This window comes from Amphiprion ocellaris, chromosome 21 (genome assembly GCF_022539595.1).
Source record: "Amphiprion ocellaris isolate individual 3 ecotype Okinawa chromosome 21, ASM2253959v1, whole genome shotgun sequence".
Lineage (NCBI taxonomy): Eukaryota > Metazoa > Chordata > Actinopteri > Pomacentridae > Amphiprion > Amphiprion ocellaris.
Genome location: NC_072786.1, coordinates 1,529,177 through 1,551,080, shown reverse-complemented (window position 1 = coordinate 1,551,080; position 21,904 = coordinate 1,529,177). Strand labels below are relative to the sequence as shown.

General features: G+C 38.6%; 3 protein-coding genes across 3 annotated transcripts; 2 read left to right on the top strand and 1 right to left on the bottom strand.

Moving 5' to 3' along the window:
- The first annotated feature begins 710 nt into the window (after positions 1-710).
- On the top strand, positions 711-2,945 carry LOC111586086 (histone H3). Its single transcript, XM_055006372.1, has one exon. It carries the CDS (start codon positions 744-746, stop codon positions 1,152-1,154), a length of 411 nt encoding a protein of 136 aa, XP_054862347.1. The 5' UTR covers positions 711-743; the 3' UTR covers positions 1,155-2,945.
- A 294-nt stretch (positions 2,946-3,239) lies between these two features.
- Positions 3,240-14,538, top strand: calua (calumenin a). Its single transcript, XM_023295784.3, has 7 exons — positions 3,240-3,390; positions 4,962-5,187; positions 8,307-8,500; positions 9,876-10,042; positions 10,142-10,202; positions 10,827-11,026; positions 12,223-14,538. The coding sequence occupies exons 2-7, from the start codon at positions 4,970-4,972 to the stop codon at positions 12,325-12,327; spliced, it is 945 nt and encodes a 314-aa protein (XP_023151552.1). The 5' UTR covers positions 3,240-3,390; positions 4,962-4,969; the 3' UTR covers positions 12,328-14,538.
- A 158-nt stretch (positions 14,539-14,696) lies between these two features.
- On the bottom strand, positions 14,697-20,210 carry LOC111586084 (putative violet-sensitive opsin). The gene is made up of 5 exons (XM_035941774.2): positions 19,849-20,210; positions 19,599-19,767; positions 18,258-18,423; positions 15,819-16,058; positions 14,697-15,010 (listed from the first exon to the last, which is right to left on the bottom strand). Exons 1-5 carry the CDS (start codon positions 20,186-20,188, stop codon positions 14,909-14,911), a joined length of 1,017 nt encoding a protein of 338 aa, XP_035797667.1. The 5' UTR covers positions 20,189-20,210; the 3' UTR covers positions 14,697-14,908.
- Between the last annotated feature and the right edge of the window lie 1,694 nt (positions 20,211-21,904).

The following is a 21,904-nucleotide window of genomic DNA, read 5'->3' as shown; positions in this document are numbered from 1 at the left end:
AAATGTAAATAATAAATTAAAAAATCTAACATCAGCCTTTAATAAAATACCTTCCTTTCTTTCATATATTACAGATTTTTTAAATATATCTATCTATCTATCTATATATATATATATATATATATATATATATATATATATATAAAATCTTGTGCTTGTGTATTTTTCTCTTAAGTTAAAAATTCATGTTTTATTTCACAGCAGCCCAGAATGTGAGTAAACTATAAGTAGTTTTACATTAATAACTCTGAGTTACTCATACGTGTTCAAATTATGAATAAAACTGAAAACCAGGAACGTAAACATACTAGTCGTATTCCATTCCATATTAAAAACCATGAAAATATGCTGTGCCCCGTTAATTACATTAAATCTGAATTCTTATGTGCAAATATGTTCTACTTTTCTGAACCTGTCATGTCAAATCTATGTAAAAAGTGAACACAGTGTAAATATGATCTTTTTATTCTCATCTAGCTTTATTTCAACTATCATTCGTTAGTTTTTCCTTCAGTTTTTCACTCTTGAGTTGGTCTAATAAGTGAATTTTGTGTTTCTTCGTTTGTTTTCATCTTTATCTGTCAGCGGTTCGGTTTGATTTTTCCGCTCCAATCAGCGAGCTGCTCGTCACATGATGCCAGCGGCCCAATCAGCGTGCAGAGCTCCCCGGCGCTGTGTATAAAAGCAGCGCAGCTCGGTGGAACTCCTCACATTGTGAGTATAGAAGCCTAGAAAGCTGAAGGATGGCCAGAACCAAGCAGACGGCTCGTAAGTCCACCGGAGGAAAAGCTCCCAGGAAGCAGCTGGCCACCAAGGCCGCCCGGAAGAGCGCCCCAGCCACCGGCGGCGTCAAGAAGCCTCACCGTTACCGTCCCGGTACCGTGGCTCTGCGGGAGATCCGCCGCTACCAGAAATCCACGGAGCTGCTGATCCGCAAGTTGCCCTTCCAGCGCCTCGTCAGAGAGATCGCTCAGGACTTCAAGACCGACCTGCGCTTCCAGAGCTCCGCCGTCATGGCTCTGCAGGAGGCCAGCGAGGCTTACCTGGTCGGACTCTTCGAGGACACCAACCTGTGCGCCATCCACGCCAAGAGGGTCACCATCATGCCCAAAGACATCCAGCTGGCCCGCCGCATCCGTGGAGAGAGAGCTTAGACTCAGAACACGACCAACGCACCGACAACGGCTCTTTTCAGAGCCGCCAAGTCCTTCAACAGCTGTCATCCTGCTCACTGCTGTCATTCATTTACTGATATATCATTAAATATGTCACACAGAGTACAACTACAAACCACCTTGGAATGGAGAGCAGCAACATTTATCATACTCTCACATTACACTCTTATTTCATCTGGAACACATAAAACAATATTTGCACATTGTTTACAGAGGACATTTAGGATTTATCTTAATTTGCTTATTTATCTGTATTTATGGTGGGAGGAACTGGACTCTTTCTAGACAGATTAAACCTTTATTGATCCCACAGTGGGGAAATTTACAATGTAACAGCAGCAGATGGAACAGAATAAAAAGGAGAGCAGCACACAGTGCATAGATATAAATATTTCCTCCTTCTAGAAGTAAAATGCAATATTTACAGCATCATTATGTACATGTTTATTGCACAGTTAGTTAGTGGGTGAACTGAGCTACTGGGAGGTTGATTGTAAAGTGTGACTGCAGCAGGAAGGAAGGACCTGCAGTATCTCTGCTTTAGACAGTGCAGGTGAAGCAGTCTGTGACTGAAGGAGCTGCCAGTGATGATACTGTGTCCTGCAGGGGCTGGGAGGTGTCCTCCATGGTAGACAGCAGCTTTGTCTTCATCCTCCTGTCTCCCACCTCCTCCACAGGATCCAGGGTTCAGCCTGTGTTTCTATATTCCATTCCACACAGTTCCCTACTTCAACAGGGTTCCCATGCGTCCTGGAAAACCTGGAAAATGATTGACCAATTTTCCAGTCATGGAAAAAGAGAAAAAAGGTCAAATGTCCTGGAAACTGAACTTATCCTGGACAATATTTATGCTCCCCCTGTCAATACAAACGGGTTAAAAGTTATGCGCATGTATGTGTGTTGTCTCCTTATCTTCTGGGCAACATTAAGGCATATAATATATATAATAATATATATATAATAGTGCTTCTCTGCTTCTAGTTGACGCAGCGCCCCACGTGACCCTAAAAGCCAATCAAATCTGCGTTTCCGGTTCCAGCAGTTCTGCATCCAGTTCTTCCAGTTTAGCGACTTTTCAGACCCCGTTAAGGACTGATCGCTTAGAGATAAAACTAGTGACTGTAAGCTGAAAAGTGTGGCTAGTGTTGGGGTTGAGGGTTTTCTCTCCCGTGGGCGGCCACAGGTTCCTCTCTGTCCTCCGTGGAGTGACAGCAGAGGAGAGTTCTAGTGGGCGTGTCGCTTCCTGATTGGCTGTGAGATGCAACATCTGTGATTTCAGCACAGCGGGAGTTTAACAGGGAATCTGAATGGACCACGTTTCACTCAGTAGTTCACACCTGTTTTACTGTCTGACAGAAATAAGGGAATGAAAACAACATGAGGAATTCTGTTGTATTACTATGTGCACAGATAGATGGAGAGAAGAAATTACAGAGATTAACCACTTTTCATGTCGACTTAATCTCGTTAATTTCCAATAAAAGTAGTTGTCAACAGAGTGAGATGTGCACAGAGAGCACAGGGAAGAGGAGAAGACTGGAACTATGACATGTTCATTTGAACCGCAAGCATGGGCGCATCTTAGAACACCTTCAGTTTTACAATTGCTGCTTCATCCCTGACTACTGGCATTTCTTATTTCCACTATAGGCTCACTGTCTCAAAACCGATGCACAAAAACCGATACACATAATAATAATAATAATAATAATAATAATAATAATATTATTATTATTATTATTATTTTGTTATTATTTTTACCATTGTTTTATTTCATATTTACTTCATTTCATTTTATTTTTAAAATTTTTTAAATAGATAAATGTTTATTTTCTGTTTTCTTCTGGTTCCTCTTCAGCTTTTCTTCTCTGCTTCTTCAGTGTTTGAGGACGTGGCAGCATCTCTGTTACTTTTCTCACCGCGGAGCCTCTCATTGGTCCATGAGTGAGCCACAGCCAATGAGCGGCGAGCACAATCGCGGCTCCCTCTGACGACACCGCGGGAACGTTAGCGCCTGCTGAAGTGGACCAATCAGATCGGGAGAAGATCCTCCTGGCGGCCTCTGATTGGCTGCAGCTCGGGCCGGACGGACGGAAACCGGACTGCGGGGCCGGAGCGTGTGATGGTCGGTAGAGCGGGGACAGAAGAGTCGGTAAACACGAAGCACCGGAGACACCGGGACCCGCCGCCAGGTGCACGAGCAGCACGTCCACAGGTGAGTCCGTCGGTGCGGCTTTTAACGGCGTGTTGGTTTTTGTTGCTGCGGAGGTTAGCGTTTTTACCAAATATGGTCATCAGGAAGCTGCAGCTGCTCCTGATCAATAATCAATAATGAGACTGATTGGAAGGAGGATCGATAACATCCACCAACTACTGCAAGAGAAAACTCATCACGAGGAAAAATTTAATTCAGTTTATTTCTAAAAACAGCAAACTGAGCCTCTGTTTGTTTATATTCATTAAAATATATTTGTTTGTTTATTATCGATAGAAGATCCTACTGATTTGTGATCATGTTCTGAACCTCACTAAGCAGCTTTAATCATCAACATTGTTCAAACTACAGCAGATAAACAGATTAAAATCCTCCTTTCTTCCTCTTCTGATCAATAAATAAACTTTATATTTATTTAATCTTTATATTTATTTAAACTCTATATTTATTTAATCTTTATTTACATTTATTGAAAACATAATTTAATCTTTAAACAGCGTCATGATGTTTTTACTGCTCTGATGACATCAGGAAACAGCTGTGAGGTGAGATGAAACTTTTCAGCAGAACACATCAGCTTCTGTTTTTTTTTCTGATTATAAACACAAATAAACCGTTTACAGTTTTTTGTTGTTTACATGTTGGAGTTAAACGGAGGTTCTTCAGTAGATAAAGAATAATAATAAATATTTTTCTATAAAAATGAAACTAACGAACCAGTGGTCAAAAAAAAAATTATTTTCTGTCTAAAAGGCTAACTAGCTAACCTTATGCTAAGCTAATAACATAATGCTATATTAGCATGCTGTAACACTAGCTGGCTAAATAATTGACTTTACAATAAGCTAGTAACATTTTGCTATATTAGCATGCTGTAGCACTAGCTAACTAACTACCTAACTTTATGCTAAGCTAACAGCATTATGCTTTCTTAGCATACTGTAGCACTAGCTGGCTAAACAGCTAACTTTATGCTAAGCTAGTAACACCATGCTATATTAGCATACTGTAGCACTAGCTAACTAATGAGCTGACTTTAGGTTAAGCTAACAACATAATGCTGTATTAGCATGCTGTAGCAGTAGCTAATGAACTAGTTGACTTTAGGTTAGGGTAATGACAGTATACTATACTAGCTTGATATAGCACTTGCTCACTTTCTTCAATTACTCACTCCTTTAGGCTAAACATCTAGCCTGTTGTATGAGAGCTAACTAATTAAATTTACGTTAAACTTACAATATACTGTATTAGCATACTGTCACCCTAGCTCACTAACTAAATGACTTCATGCTAAGCTAATAGAATTATGCTATATTAGCATACTGTAGCACTAGCTAACTACCTAACAGGCTTCACGTTAAGCTAATAGCATTATCCCACATGAGCTGAATGCAGCCCTAGCTAGCTACCTTGAATTCCTTGCTACTGGGGGCTAAGCGTCCCTGCTGATTGGTTTTGACCTTATTTTTAATGATAATAAAGTTCTAACTTCACTGTAAATAAACCATTTTAAAAACATAACAGTGTCTGTAGCGTAGATGTTTGACCTTGTTGTCTTTGGGTTTCAGTTTTCACGATGATCCGTCCGATGCTGATGTGTTTCGTCCTCTGCGTCGTCTACGGCAGCAGCAAACCCACCGAGAAGAAAAGTCGAGTTCACCACGAAGAACCTCTGAGCAACCTGGAGCACGACGACGACAAGAACAATGACTATGACCACGAAGCTTTCCTGGGCCAAGATGAGGCCAAAACCTTCGACAATCTGCCCCCGGAGGAGAGCAAACGGAGACTCGGGTGGGTTCAGGAGATCTAGATCCTGAAAACACAACGGTTCTAACGATTCTAACCCTTAAACTCACGGATTAGATCAGGAAATGGTGCCGACTTTACAATTTAACTTTAAACAAAGAGGTTTTTAGTGATAATAAGACATTTGAGGTTGGACGAACTGAAGTCCTCAAAAAAAACTTCTGTCGATATCTTGAGTTGTTAAAAAACAACATAAAAGTAGGGCTGGGACTTTAACTCGTTAATTTCAATTAATTAATTGTAACAAAAAATAACGTGTTAAATAAATTAACATATTTTATCGCACTTTTCTCAGTTCCCTAATTTGTGGCACACCAGTAACTCTGATGAACACTCCAGCCGAGTAGGTGGCGGTAATGAACCTAAAGTGTGTCTGCAGCAGACGGTCTATGGTCTGCCGTGAAGAAGATACACAGGAGCGACGTCAGCGCTAGGAGGTTTGGTGAACAGTGAAGGAAGATGAGACTCACTGAGCTTGTTGGGAGGAAAGTTTTCTTTTAAAAATCTTCCTGATGGCAGCTTGGATAAAAGGTGGTTGTAGCAAATTGTGCAACAAAGAGTTTTCTGATCACTTCAATGTAAAACATGTTGCTGTTAGCACCAGAGCTAACGTTAGCTACGAGTCATGCTAACGGCTAACGGTGTAGCCATCCCATAATAGACCACTTTTCTAGACAGTGCTTGAGTTTACAGAAAGTCTTAAAATGTTGAATAAAATCGCTATAATTGCACTTAGATTTGCAGTAACCTGTGAATGTAGCAGACAGATGAAAAATGCAGATAAATAGAAATGAAACATTTTTGTGGTTTAAGTTTTTACTCCGTTGAGGCTCTGCCTCCTTGGAGGAGGAATAACCTAAACAACAAAAATATCTCTTAATAACTTAATTATAAACTTTTTGTTTATAAAAAAATTACATAAATAAAAATTGATATTCCTATAAAAAGAACCATCAAAATGACACCATTTATCAGACCCAGCAAAGGTGAAAACAGAATGAATCTCTGGATTTTCAACTTTCTGAAGCTCCTTGAACTACTTATGCTGATTTTATGTGCCATACAGTGGAAAAAAACAAACTTAATCCAGGCTTTAAATTATCAAAATCATCCATCCATCCATTATCTATACACCGCTTAATCCTCACTAGGGTCATGGGGGGGGGGCTGGAGTCTATCCCAGCTGACTCAGGTGAAGGCAGGGGACACCCTAGACAGGTCACCAGTCTGTCACAGGGCTACATACAGAGACAAACAATCACTCTCACATTCACACCTACGGGCAATTTAGAATGATCAATTAACCTCAGCATATTTTTGGACTGTGGGAGGAAGCCGGAGTACCCGGAGAAAACCCACGCATGCACAGGGAGAACATGCAAACTCCATGCAGAAAGATCCCGGGAAAGTCGGGACGCGAACCAGGGACCTTCTTGCTGCAAGGCGAAAGTGCTAACCACTACACCACTGTGCAGCCCTTATCAAAATCACTTTTTTTTATATGTCCCATTTGAAAATTGTATTAATTTTAAATTATAAACACGTCTATGTCTATGCATTGATTCAACTGTCAACCACAATTTCATTTGAATTGAAAAACTTCACTTATTGTGTCAAATATTGCTATTTGACAGTGCGAATTGCGATTAATTAATTACAAAACCTGTAATTAATTAGATTAATTTTTTAAAATCATGTTCCACCACTACATGAAAGTTATTTAAACTAAGCGTCTTTAAAGTTGGCAAACATTAAAAAGTTTTACAAGTAGTTCATCTATTTAACGCAGTCATTACTTTTTCAGGAACAGCTTGTCTTAATGTTGAAATGTGGTGTTAGCCGCATTTCTGTCGTCTGATGGCATCATAGAACAGTCAAAGAGCTTTTTCATATTTAATTTCAGGTTAAAATGAGCTCGTTTTCTGCATGTAATCGCTGTCTGGAGGTCATTAATCCTCACAGGAGTCTCTGTCATGGTGGCCCTTTGCTAGCTAAACCCCCAGAATGCTTTCTGTCTAAAAAGAACCCACTAAAAATCACCAAATCAAAATTCAAACAACGGAAATAACCATCACAGAAATACTAATTCAACTATTTGGATTTGAACATTCACAGTCCCATGATTCTTTGCAACAAAAATTAGTTCATTAATTTTTAGCTTACACGAAAAACAAGATACTGTATTAGCGGGGCTGCACAGTGTAGTGGTTAGCACTTTCGCCTTGCAGCGAGAAGATCCCTGGTTCGCGTCCCGGCTTTCCCGCGATCTTTCTGCATGGAGTTTGCATGTTCTCCCTGTACATGCGTAGGTTTTCTCTGGGTACTCCGGCTTCCTCCCACAGTCCAAAAATATGCTGAGGTTAATTGATCATTCTAAATTGCCCGTAGGTGTGAATGTGAGAGTGATTGTTTGTCTCTGTATGTAGCCCTGTGACAGACTGGTGACCTGTCTAGGGTGTCCCCTGCCTTCACCTGAGACAGCTGGGATAGACTCCAGCCCCCCCATCACCCTAGTGAGGATTAAGAGGTGTATAGATAATGGATGGATGTATTAGCATGCTATAGAACTACTGAGCTAAATAATTGACTTTATGATAAGCTAATGACATTTTGCTGTATTAGCATCCAGTAGCACTAGCTAACTAACTAGCTAACTTTAGGTTAGGGTAATAACATTATGCTATATTAGCATGCTGTAACACTAGCTAGCCAACTTGCTGACTTCAGGTCAAGCTAATAACATTATGCCATATTAGCATGCTATAGCACTAGCTAACTAACTAACTGACTTTATGTTAAGCTAATATCATTATGCTATATTAGCATGCTGTAGCACTTGCAAACTAACTATCTGACTTTAGGTTAGGCTAATAACTCTATGCTATATTAGCATGCTGTAGCACTAGCTAGCTAAATAATTGACTTTACAATAAACTAAACCTAAAACGTGAACTGCCTGTAGTCATAGCAATCTAGAGGCTAATGTGGATAAAGAATCAGCTGATTCTGAGGATGTTCTCATAGGATCAGTTCAGGAGAACGTTTCTCAGGATGGAACAGAACCATAACAGAACAAACCTTCAGTAACATCCGTCTGTCTGCAGAATCATCGTGGATAAAATCGACGGCGACCAGGACGGCTTCGTCTCTGAAGACGAGCTGAAGGTTTGGATCAAAAACGCCCAGAAGAAGCACATCTACGACAGCGTGGAACATCAGTGGAATGACTTTGACCTGAACGCCGACGGCCGGATCAGCTGGGAGGAGTACAAGAATGTCACATACGGCAGTTATCTAGGTAAGAACCCAAGCACTCTCCGTTCTAACTGTAAAATAAAAAAGAACTGTGCTAAGTGGATCCAAAAGTTCAGGAAAGAACCTTTTACTAGGAGGTTATCTAAAGAACCATCTTGCCAAAGAACCATCAAAAAGCGGTTCCTTTAGTGGCGCTCTTAACAACTTTAGCAAAAGTAGGCTCTGCAGGGAACCATTCTCAGGATAGTTCTTCATGGACCCTCCGGGTTCAGTAAAGAACAAATGATTCATCCAGAATGAAAATAATTGTTAGCTACAGCTCTAACTTCACGCTGAAGAACCTTTTAAAGAACCATCCACTCAATAAAGAGATCCTTCAGCTGGTGTTGGTGCTTTTGAAGAACCAGAGAACCTTCTGAAGAACAATTCAAGAACCTTCCTTTTCCTGAGAGCACACTCAGTAAAATAAAAGCGCTAACTGGAACCAAAAATGGTTCTAAACAGTGATGCAGTGGAGGAACCTTTTTTAGTTCAATAAAGAACCTTTTAGCAAGACGTTCTTTAATCCCAGAAAAAACACACAAAACCGTTTTCTTAAGGCGCCAGAAGTGGAACTTCAAAGAACTTGAGTAAGAATAGGTTCTATCTGGAACTGTTCTTAGAATAGTTTTTTGTGGAACCACCTGGTTCACTAAAGAACCTCTTTTAAAAAGTAACGTTTTTAAATAAATGGTTCTTTAAGCATTTTCTATTAGTTTATTCTGTACAGATTGAATAATGAGAACATTAAGAAGTTGTTGGAAGATTATTAAGGTTCCTCTGTACTTCATTGGGTTCAGTCGGGTGTGAAGAGCGTCACCTTTAGAAAAACACTAAATCAGTTACAGTGAGGTGGAACGTTGAACCGTAAAACCTTCACTGAACTTGTGGATAAATCATAAAACACTGAAAACATCTGACAGCTGGAGACAAACTGATTTTCTATGTTGAACTCTAAATATCAGAATTTGCAGCATTTCCGGGTTCCTTCCATTAGAACACATTTAGTATTTTAGGTTCCGGACTGTTGGTCTGACGGAACAGCATTTTATAACATCGCCAGGAACTCTGACGCACATTTCTAACTGTTCTCGGACATTTTACAGAACAAATAATTAACTATAATAATAGAGATATTGTTAGTTGCTGCTCTAATTTCATGCTGTCCTTTGCAACCAAGCCAAAGAACCCCAGGAGAAATAAAGAACCTTTAAATGAACCATCAAAAGTAGGTGAAGAACCATCCACTAAATTGAAGTGATGGTGGTGTTTTGAAGAACCATGAAGCCTGATGAGGAACCAGTCAAATAGTATCATTTTTCTGAGAGTTTCAAACAGCACATGGGTTCTCTGAGGTTCTCTGATTGGTTCTCCGTCAGACGACCCTCAGGCGGACTCGGAGTACAACTACATGCTCATGATGGCGAGGGACGAGAGACGCTTCAAAGTCGCCGACAGGAATGGAGATTTGATCGCAGACAAGCAGGAGTTCACGGCATTCCTTCATCCTGAAGATCACGAACACATGAAGAATGTTGTGGTTCAGGTGAGAAAGACGACGGAACCAGGAGAACATTTAGAGAAAGATAAAAGACTGAAGCAGCAACGTACAGTTTAATATTCAAATGTCTGCTCACTTTGACAGGAAACGATCGAAGACATCGACAAGAACGGAGACGGTTTCATCAACCTGAAGGAGTACATCGGTAAAAACACCGTAGAACTTTTATGTTCTCATTAAATCAGCTTTAAAATGTGGTTCCAGAGGAACTTGACATGTAAAGTTCTGCCTTCATACTGTGAATATTTCCAGAGTTCCAGAAGTCCATAGAGGAGAAGTTCTAGAGTACACCTACCCCTTGGGGTAATTTTGACTCTTTTTGTGTAGATTTTTAGTCGGGGGTAATTTTGCTTTTCTTTTTGTGGTGATTTGTGTCATTTTGTGGTATTTCTGGCCATTTTTGTGTTGATTTTGTCTCTTTTTGTGGTTATTTTTGGTATTTTTGCACTGATTTTGTACTTCTTTGTGGTAATTTTGTAACCTTTTTGGCGATTTGGTCTCCTTTTATGGTCTCTTTTTGTTCCGTCATGATGGAACAAATGAGGTGCCGTTCTTGTATTTGTGGTTGAATGTGTTCTTCAGTCCGCCAGCAGGGGGCAGCACTTCTACAGGTTACATCAGATCTTCATCTTACCTGATTGAGATTGTGGTCTCATGGTGAAACCAGTTAACTAACGGATTCTGCTCATTAGATTACACCTAGAATGCTTTCAAGGTTGAATAAATGGTTTGAAGTTGGTTTCTTAGTTTTTTTTGGTCTCGTCTTCAGGCGACATGTACACCGCCGAGGAGGGAGAAGAAGAACCTGACTGGGTGGCGACGGAACGTCAGCAGTTCGCAGAGTTCAGAGACAAAAACAACGACGGGAAGATGGACAGAGAGGAAACTCTGGACTGGATCCTTCCGGCCGACTATGACCACGCCGAGGCCGAAGCCAAACACCTGCTGCACGAGTCCGACGCCAACAAGGTCCCAGAGATCCCAGACTTTACTTTTAGTCCATGTGTTCCACCCGGTACCAGTCAGGCTCATCAGAATATTGAGATTCAGATGTTCTTCCTGCTAAACAGGAAACTACAGCCAGAAGCTAGTTAGCGTAGCTTAGCATAAAGACTGGAAACAAAGGGAAACTGCTAGCATGGTTCCGTTTAACAGTACCTGTGAGGCTCCTTGAATGAAAGGCCTCAATAACATTTTTGTGAACGCAAAATGTTCCACTTTTAATACATCACATTACAGGAACCTTATTAAATGTTCTCTATAAAAACCATTGAATTTGAATATGTAGTTTGAGAACATTCTTCCTTTGTTATCACTGTGGAAACGTTTTATATAAGAATGTTCTATCATGTGTTCCGTCAACAACAAGACTAAATGTTCTACCTTTAATTAATCACATTACAGGAACATTCAAAAATGTTCTGCATAAAAAAAGTTCTGTTATCTGAGGACTCGATCAAATTTTTGAGAACGTTCTTCCTTTGTTGTCACAGAACATTGCGAGAACGTTTTATAGAAGAACGTTCTATAATGTAGTCCCTCAATAAAGACGCTTAATGTTCCACTTTTAATATATCCCATTGCAGGAACGTTACTAAACGTTCTGTATAAAAACTATTCTGTCATCTGAGGCCTCGAGAACATCTGGAGAACATCTTCTGATTGTTGCGTTGAGGACGTTCTTCCTTTCTTTATCATTGTGGTTTTATATAGGAACGTTCTATCATATGTTCCTTCCACAAAAAGGTCAAATGTTCCACTTTTGCTATGTTCCATTAGACGAACGTTACAAAACGTTCTGTAATAAAAAAAAAAAAAGTTCTGTCGTCTGAGGTTCGATAAAAATTTTTTGACTATTAGTTTTAGAACGTTCTTTTGTTGTCACGGAACATTGTGAGAACGTTTTGTAGCGGTCAAACTAATCAGAATATTTCTGTTTCTTCCTGCTGAGCAGGAAGCTACAGCCGGAAGCTAATTAGCGTAGCTTAGCATAAAGACTGGAAACAAAGGGAAACTGCTAGCATGGTTTTTAGTCAGAAACCACAAAATTAATTAATTTCAGTGCAGCTTAAACAAGAGCTGGTGAGTTTTTAGCTGCTTTGTTGTGTTTTTTGGTTGGTATTCATGATGTTTTTATACTTTTTATTCCATTTTTATTTATTCAGGACGGAAAGCTGAGCAAGAAGGAGATCCTGGACAAGTATGACGTGTTTGTGGGCAGCCAGGTGACGGACTTCGGCGAGGCTTTACTGCGACACGACGAGTTCTAGACGGAACAAGTGACCTTTTTGGAGAATAATTTATTTAGTGAAACCTCCAGAAGAGAAAAGTCGCAGTTTGTTTTGAGGTTTAACTTGAAGACTTTTGTTACTGTCGGGTTGTTTTTGTAAAATTTTAAATTTTTTTTAAATATTTCGTCCATTTTTAAAAAGTGTTTTTTACTAATTTCCCGTCGTTTGGGTGAAACTTTATTTATCATTTTCTGTTTAAATTTGACTCAGCTGGATGCTAAAGACACATTTCAGCCCAAATAAGTGCAAAAAAAAGACTAAAGAGGTTTTAATTTTCTAGAAAGCCCCAATAAGAACCGATGCACTAAAGAAAACAATCAGATTTTTTTGACATTTTCTACTGAAATTCTGTTGAAACACCAAACGGTTTTACTCTACGATTGAAGATACTTTAAACTTTTAACATTAATTACGTAAATAAATGTTTCGATAAAGGTGGGAACTTGAAATCTTGACCTCAAGGTGAAGAATGTTTAACTTGAATTTAGTTCAAATTGACTAAAAGTTGATCAAACTTTATTATTTCAACCATTGGAATAAAGTTTACGACCTAAAAGTTTGATCTAGAACCGTAAATTTGAGGATTTTTTTAATCTTTTGGCGGGTTCTTCTGACAAAGTTCTGCTTTGTCTGTTTGCAGGAAGTTCTTCTTGGAGGTGAAAGACGTTCTAAAAATGCTTGGGGAGAACATTGTTCTAAAAATTGAATGTTGCACCGAGAACGTTCTACCTTTCTTATTATGGAACGTTTTATTGATTCTGTAATGTGTTCCCCAAAACATCCTGAGAACACAGTAGGTAGAGCATTCCATGTTTGTTAATAGTTCACATTATAGAACCATCTGACGAAGAACGTTGTGTTATCTGAGGTCTTGATAACATCTGGAAAACATCTTCTGAATGTTGCATTGAGAACATCCTTCTTTTGTTATTGTTGTGGAAACGTCTTCTAGCAGAATGTTCTATCATGTGTTCCTTCAACAAATAGTCAAAATGCTCTAATGTTGTTATATCTCATTAGAGGAACGTCTTATGAAGAATGTTCTGCCATCTGAGGTCTTGATAACATCTTGAAAATGTTTACTGAATGTTGCATTGAGAACATCCTTCCTTTGTTACTGTTTGGGAAGAACGTTCTATGATGTGTTCCTTCAGCTAAAAGGCAAAATGTTCTACTGTTATTATTTCTCATTACAGGAACATTTTTATATGTTCTGTACAAAATAACTTTTGTGGTCTGAGGCCTTGAGAACATATGGAAACATTTTTTAACTGCTGGTTGGAGAACATCCTTCCTTTGTTGTCGTGGAACATTATGAGAACGTTTTGTAGATGAACGTTCTATAGTGTGTTCCTCAACAGCATCCCTATAACATTTTCAGAACATTGCAGTGAGAATGTTCCACCACCTTTGTTAATATATCACATTACAGGAACGTCTTATAAAGAACGTTCTGTCATCTGAGGTCTTGATAACATGTTGAGAAAGGTTTTCTGAATGTTGTATTGAGAACATCTTTCTTTTATCATTGTGAGAGTGTTTTATAGAAAACATTTTATGATGTGTTCCTTCAATTAAAAGGAAAAATGTTCTTATATCGCATTACAGGAATGTTTTTAAACGTTCTGTATAAAATATATTCCGCCTTCTGAAGCCTTGGGAACATCTGGAGAACATTTTTTTTTTTAAGTGTTGGTTTGAAAACATTCTTCCTTTGTTGTTGTGGAACATTGTGAGAATGTTTTGCAAAGGAACATTGTATAATGTGTTCCTCAGCAACATCCTCAGAACATCATAGGAAGGAAGTTCCACCTTTGTTAATGTATCACATTATAAGAACATCTTATAAAGAACGTTCTGTCATCTGAGGCCTTGAATATTAGTTTGAGAACGTTCTTTCTTTGTAGTTTTGGAACATTGTGAGAATGTTTTGTTGGATTAGAAGAACATTCTATAATCAACATCCCTAAAACATCTTCAGAACATTGTAGGCAGAATGTTCCACCTTAGTTAATATCACATTATAGGAACATTTTATAAAAAATCATCTGAGGTCTTGACAACATCTGGAGAACTGTTCTTGAATGTTGCTTGGTTTTTGTAGAGCATTGTCTGTGTTCCTGAATGTTGAAGTTAAAACGTTCTACTAACTTTACAGGAACATTATTGAAAATAAAAACGTTGTTTGGATGTTTGATTAAACAGTTTTCTTTCTTTAGAACCTTTAGGTTTTAAGATCTGGTGTTAAAATGTTTCTGAAGACTTAATGATGTATCTAGAAGCAGTTTGTTGTGGGTTCTTTAAGATGGCGTTCTGCTGGTTCTCCAGTGGAAAAGTTTAAACAGACAAACAGTTCATGACATTTTTATTTGGTTTTTTTCGTTGCCTTTTATCTTAACAAACAAGTTCTACGCTAAAATGAAGCTAGAACTGTATTTACACGGTCGGTCGTAGATCTTTTCAGAGCTCACAAAGGTTCCGACTCCTGAAAAGTCGGAAAAATCCTTCATGGAAACTCAAATGTCCTTTTTTGGTGTTTGGTGTCATTTGGATCCAAACATTAAGAAGCTGTTGAGACTGAAGACGTCTCAGTCTTTGAAGAAACTTCAGAGGATTCTTCCATTTTCTTTCCAAACACCATTTCCATGATGCAGGCGTTAAACTGAGGACAAAAACGAGACAACGGGAAGAATTAGAACTCAATAAAACTCGATAAAACTTTATTAAAACTCAAATAAAACTCAATGAAACTCAAATAAAACTAAGTAAAACTCAATAAAACTCAAAACTCAAATAAAACTCAATGAAACTCAATAAAACTCAATGAAACGCAATAAAACTCAGTGAAACTAAAATAAAACAGTAAAACTCAATAAAACTCAATAAAACACACAAACACAGGTAATAATGAAGGTTTTCGCTGTAATTAAACAATTTACTGGTGTTGAGGATAAAAACTGGTAGAATCACTGAAAAAGTATTAATTTATATGTGAACTGTGGAAAAAAAAACAAAGTCCACAGTTTGACCATAAACGACACTATTTTACTATTTTATCAGCTAAAATATCATTATTTTATAGGTATTTGAAAGGAAATGTACATTAAGAATTGAGAAATGGTACAAAAATATTTTACAGATTGTTCCTGTTTTAAAGTAAAATTACAGAAAAAATTAATTTACATGTTCACCTGTGAAAAATGACAAAAAAACCCTCAAAGTATTCCTTTGTCTTTTTTTATTTTTAGGGGGCAGATTTTCAGAGCTTTTCATAGATTTTATTCATTAATCTATTCAGTCATTTATTTTATTGATTTATTTATTTACAGAATCAGCCGTAAACTTGCTTTAACTGTTTTCTAATTTGATCCAATCAAACGAGACGTTTCCCTCCAGGCTCGGCTGTCTCTAAGCAGCTTACGTGTGGATTTATCCGATCGGAGCTTCTGATTGGACGGTAATCTGCTCACCTGTTTGTTCATGAAGGCATAGATGAGCGGGTTGTAGACGCAGGAGCTCTTGGAGAAGAACGCCGGGATGGTGACCATCCGGTAGTCCTTGTTCTCGTCGGCGCTGAAGCTGTAGTAGAGCGCTGTGATGGCGTAGGGACCGTAGCAGGTGACGAAAGAACCCACCATGACGATGATCATCCTGGAGACCTCCTTCTCAGCCTTCTGGGTGGACACCGACTCCGTCTGCTGGGCGGCGACCTGCAGGAAGCAGCCAATCAGAGAGCGTCAAACCAGGAAGTGGAAACAGAAACCTCAGTGTTTTTAGATCAAGTCGACTTGACGTTCCGTCAACAAGGTTCTTCCTCGTTCAAGAACTTTAGATCAATAGGCACAAATTCAACTTTGGTCATATTTACTGTTAGAACTTTTCTGTTCCATAAAACTTTTTGACAAAGGTCTACTACTGAAAACATAAGTAAAACCTTGTCAGAACGTCATAAAACGTCCTGACAAAGTTGTCAGAACATTTTATGATGTTCTAACAAAGTTCTACCGCTGCAAACATTAGTAGAACTTTGTCAGAATGTCATAAAATGTTCTGACAAGGTTCTACTACTAAAAACATCAGTAGAACCTTGCCAGAACGTTTTATGATGTTCTAACAATGTAAAAACGCCAGAACATTTTATAATGTTGTAACAAAGTTTTACCAGTAGAATTTTGTCAGAACGTCATATAACATTCTGACAAAATTTGACTAATGTTTTCAGTAGTAGAACTTAGTCAGAAGAATTTTTGGTGTTCTAACGAAGTTCAAGTAATGTTTACAGCTGCAGAACCTTGCCAGAACATTTTATGATGTTCTAACAAAGTTCTACTACTGAAAACATAAGTAAAACCTTGTCAGAACGTCATAAAACGTCCTGACAAAGTTGTCAGAACATATTATGATGTTCTAACAAAGTTCTACCGCTGCAAACATTAGTAGAACTTTGTCAGAATGTCATAAAATGTTCTGACAAGGTTCTACTACTAAAAACATCAGTAGAACCTTGCCAGAACGTTTTATGATGTTCTAACAATGTAAAAACGCCAGAACATTTTATAATGTTGTAACAAAGTTTTACCAGTAGAATTTTGTCAGAACGTCATATAACATTCTGACAAAATTTGACTAATGTTTTCAGTAGTAGAACTTAGTCAGAACAATTTTTGGTTTTCTAACGAAGTTCAAGTAATGTTTACAGCTGCAGAACCTTGCCAGAACATTTTATGATGTTCTAACAAAGTTCTACCAATGAACGCATTAGTAGAACTTTGTCAGAACATCATATAACATTCTGACAAAGTTGCCAGAACAATTTATGATGTTCTGACAAGTTCTACCACTGCAAACATTTGTACAACTTCGTCAGAACGTCATACAGTGTTCTGACAAGGTTGTGTTAATGTCATAAATTTTCTGACAAAGTTCTACTAATGATTTTGGTGGGAAGTTCTCCTTAAGTTCTCAGAACGTTCCTCTTAAAGGTGAGATAACTAAAAATGTTCTAAACATGTTAAATTGTTCTGCCCTAGAATGTTCTTCTTCTGTCATCATATAACACTGTAGAACATTGTGGGAACATTTTATAGTCTTCATATATCACATTACAGGAATGTCATAAAACGTTCTGACAAAGTTCTACTAATGTTTTCAATGGCAGAACTTTGTCAAAGAACTTTGTAGAAGTTGTTGAGGATCTTGGGGATGTTCCTGAGGGGACACATCATAGAACACTCTTCTCTAAAAGAGTCTCACACTGTTCCATGACAACAAAGGAAGAACGTTCTCAAAACAACAGTGGAACAGTGTTTTCCAGATGTTCTCGAGGCCTTAGGAACATGTTAAAGTTCCTGCAATGGAATATATTAAAAGTGGAACATTTTGCCTTTTTATTGAGGGAACATGTTATAGAACGTTCCTCTATAAACACCCCCCCAACGATAACATTGGAAGGATGTTCTCCGTGTAACTTCTGAAAACATTTTCAAAATGTTTTTGAGAACTCAGATGGCAGAACGTCAGCTGGAACGTTCCGCCTGCAATGTTCTAGAGGGAAAACATTATTGAATGTTCTTCTATATAACATTCTCACAATGTTCTATACTTACAAAGGTGGAGCGTTCGGGCTGCAATGTTCTGAGGAAGTCGTTGAGGAACCACATTATAGAATCTACATGATATTCCCAAAATGTTCCACAATGTTCCAGCACAACGAAAAAGAACGCTGTAAGTGCAAAACTATTCTTTGAGAACGTTGGGATGTAACAGTCTAACCGTGTCATCGCTGGATGTTTCTAGAACATCTTTAGTTAGCTTTGTGTTTACTGATTCTGAGAACTGAATGATGAGATTAGTAGAACCCGACAGAACTTTCCAAGAACGTTTTTTCTGGTGAAGTGGGTGGAACTCACGGCTCTCAGGGCTCCCAGCAGCTGGGAGTAGGAGAAGATGATGATGGTGAGCGGTAGGATGAAGCAGCTCACTATCAGGAAGTAGACGTAGCTGGTGCAGTTGTACTCCTCGTTGTGGGTGTACCAGTCGGGACCGCAGGAACAGCCGAGACCCTCAGGGATGTACCTAGAACCGAGAACATGGGGTTCTATCTCAGCTGTACCACTGCAAAAGGTGTGTCTGATTCACCCTCACCCCGACCAGTCGAGGCAGACGTCCGACCTCCCAGAGCCTAGTTCTGCCAGACGTTCTCTCGGTATGTTTTTGTGGTATTTTTTATTTTAAAGAACATTTAAATTGGAACATATTTGGAGGGTCAAAAACATTCTAGAAGGAACATTTAAGAATCAATTTCCAGATGTAATCAAGGCCTCATAAATTGTTCCTGCAAAATTCTGAGAATGTTTTTGGGATGTTGTTAGAGAACACGTGACAGAACGTTTTTCTGTAAAACATTGCCACAAGATAACAAAGAAAGGACGTTCAGTTTGATAGTTTAAGAACTTTTACTGAGTCTCTTTAGAGAACTTTTTTCTGCCTTTTAGTTCTGGGAACCTAAAAAAAAACTTTGCAGAACTTTCTCAGATCATTTTTAGATTTAAAAAAGTTCTAGCTGGGTCGATGGAACTTTGGTCTTGTTGGGTTTCTCTCTTTAAACTATTGTTCTAGTTTTGGTAAAAGTGCAAAAACGAGGTTTACTTGTGACATTAGAACTCAACCGCCGGTTCCTCTGAGTAGAGATAAAGAGTCAAAGTTCCTCATTAAGAATTCACTTGGAGGAAATGGAACCTTTATGTTGACGTTCCTTAGAATAAAGTTGCAGCGATGCTTAATGTTAAATCGGCGATAGATAGAATGTCTGTAAAACGTTCCCACAGTGTTCCATTAAAACAAACAAAGGACAAGAAGAACATCTTAGAAAGTCTTGAGAGAACTTTATCCTGCCTTTCAGGGGAACATTCTGGGAACTTCCCATTAACAGAACTTTCTCAGATCCAAGGAAAGTTTGGTTCTGTTGGGTTTCTGCCAACAAATTAGTAAGATTTTCACCAGACATTGGGAACATTGATAAAGAAACAAAAGAACCTTTAAAAATCTTCAATATTATGTTTCAGATTCAGATTCAGATTCACTTTATTGTCATTGAAACAAGTGCAACGAAAGGTAAGGTGCAGGCCATAAAGTTCCTTAAAGCAAGTTTTGAAGTTGGAAGAAGTTGACGTAAACCAGTGGGGTTAATACGACTTGTTGACTTAAATCGGTTTGTTCCCGACATGACGGGGTTCTTGTCAGTTCTTTACCTGCTCCAGCCCCAGAACGGCGGCGTTGCACAGAGGACCCCGATGACCCAGGTGAAGAGGACGGCGCCCATCGCGTGATTCGTGTCGAACTTAAAGGCTCCAAAGGGTTTGCAGATGACCAGGTATCTCTCAAAGGAAAGGACCGCCAGCGACCAGGAGGTCACCAGACCTGGAGAACCCAAGGAGAACAGGTTACATGTACACATCTGGTCCCAGTCTGCTCACCTGTTCCGTTTGTTGTTGCATTTACCTGCAATGGCCCCAACAGCTGCCTCTAAAGCACACAAGGTGTAACCGAAGAAGTAGTAACCCTTGAGGCTGGCGAAGAACACCTGGCTGACGGAGAACGTGACGAAGATGAAGCCGGCGAAGGAGATGTTGACCAGGATGTAGTTGAGGGGAACTCGAAGCTTCTTGTACTTGGCGACGGCGAGCAGGACGATGAAGTTCAGCGGCGTTCCGGCAAAAAAGACGAAGCCCATGAAGGCAGCCTGCAGGTTGAAGGCCCATGAGGGGGCCAGGTAGTGCTGGGGCCCCTCGAAGGGGTCCACTTTGGAGATGTTCTCGTACAGGTGGAAGTGTTTCCCCATGATGACCGGAGTCTGTGCTGCCGTCCGACTGGCGGAGCCTCTTTATATACGCTGGTAAACCACTTACACCCAAAACTGAGCCGCAAACGTTGGGCCGGCCGATCATCTTACAGCCGGACTTTAACGAGATTTTCAGCTTTCTTCAATCCGGAGGGAAATCTGTCCTTATCTCTGCTCCAATTCCCCCGATGGAAGAGGATCAAGGCATTTTAGCCGGACACTAAGCCGCACAATTGGAAACTTGCACTTCACGCAACGCAATTTTCACTTTAACCCGCTTTAGTGGTTTTAAAACGCACAAATTTAACCCTGAAACGAGGTTAGGTGAAAGGTTTCCTGAAGGAGCCGCAAACCGAGGACGAGTTTTTAAAACAACCGTGGACGAGTTTTTAAAAACGTATTTACTGATTCAGAATTAAATTAACCTTTTAACTAAACACCGAAACACATTCAATCAGCTCCAATCAGCCCTTTAGCGCCCCAAACAACTAACTTCTAATGAAATTATGTTCAAAGATTTCACTAATTCAGCAATTACAGAATGATTGGTAGAAGAAACGCCCCTTTTAAAGTTGACTATCTATAAAACAATCAGTTTTTCTACTTTATTTCTGAGGAATTGTGAAGCATTACGTCTTTAATTATCATAATTACGAACCCAAAGTTTGTAAAAGTAACTAGATTAAAGTAGTTTTCATGGTTTTATTCAACTTAAGCACCATATTTATGACCACTGTAGAGGAAATAAATGATTTAGATGTGTTCAGTTTTATTCAGTTATTAATAATTTCCATTTTAAAGAAGCTTTAAAAGTGTCGGCGAAGAAACAAACCTGAGATTCTGACGTCTAATTGAAGATAATTTGGGTTTTTATCAGGATTAAAACCAACTAAGACACAAATCTGAGATTAAAATACTCACATAACAAATCAGAATAATATAAAAACCTAACAACATTCAGAACAGTAAAGCCCAGTCAATAACCAGCAGCTGATCTTTTGTTGTTTTCAGACTCTGAGCTTCACTCTGAGCTGAATTAATCCTTTAAATCCTGCAGGTTACGAACTCAAGTGGGTCGTTAAAGAATAAAACCATTAATGATCCTAAAGTCTTCATGAACAGTTACAGAAGCACCTTTTAAACATTTAAAAATTCACTTTAATGTCACAAATCGAGAAGTTTAAGACACAGAAAAGAGGATTTTAAATATAAAAACCAACAAGAATGACAGAAAACGATGATTTTGACTGTAATAAACATGAAGGATTCAGCAGATTCATTTAGAGCTTCCATATGAAAACACAAGAAATCCAAGGATTTTTCATTTTCATTTTGTTATTTTGTGTCTTCAGTTTGTTGTTTTATTTTACACACATTTTTAAGCTGATTACTAGTGAAAAATAGCTGTTTTTTATTAATTATTTTTGTTTTATTTATTGTTTCTTGTATAATTTTGTTACTTTATACATGAAAACCCAACAAATCCAAGGATTCCCTTGGATGTTTGATAATTAATGAAATATATATTTAATTTATTAGCCATGTTTAATCTGTGGAGGCAAAAAATGATCGTTAATGAGATTTCCTTTGAGTGCAGACTTTAGGGGGACCCTGTAGATTACAGATTTTATTTCTCTCTAATGCTAAAATCTAATTATTATAGTTGGTATCCATGAATTTTCTAATTTACTTTTCTAAATTACAGTTATTTGCTTG

Bases quoted from the DNA above. Each gene is read 5' to 3' on its own strand.
- LOC111586086 (XM_055006372.1), top strand. From the start codon at position 744: ATGGCCAGAACCAAGCAGACGGCTCGTAAGTCCACCGGAGGAAAAGCT.
- LOC111586084 (XM_035941774.2), bottom strand. From the start codon at position 20,188: ATGGGGAAACACTTCCACCTGTACGAGAACATCTCCAAAGTGGACCCC. The intron at 19,768-19,848 runs GTAAATGCAACA...TGGGTTCTCCAG, and splicing joins AGCTGTTGGGGCCATTGCAG to GTCTGGTGACCTCCTGGTCG. The intron at 15,011-15,818 runs GTGAGCAGATTA...TTTTGTCCTCAG, and splicing joins ATGCCTTCATGAACAAACAG to TTTAACGCCTGCATCATGGA.
- calua (XM_023295784.3), top strand. From the start codon at position 4,970: ATGATCCGTCCGATGCTGATGTGTTTCGTCCTCTGCGTCGTCTACGGC. The intron at 10,043-10,141 runs GTGAGAAAGACG...TCACTTTGACAG, and splicing joins TGAAGAATGTTGTGGTTCAG to GAAACGATCGAAGACATCGA. The intron at 11,027-12,222 runs GTCCCAGAGATC...TTATTTATTCAG, and splicing joins ACGAGTCCGACGCCAACAAG to GACGGAAAGCTGAGCAAGAA.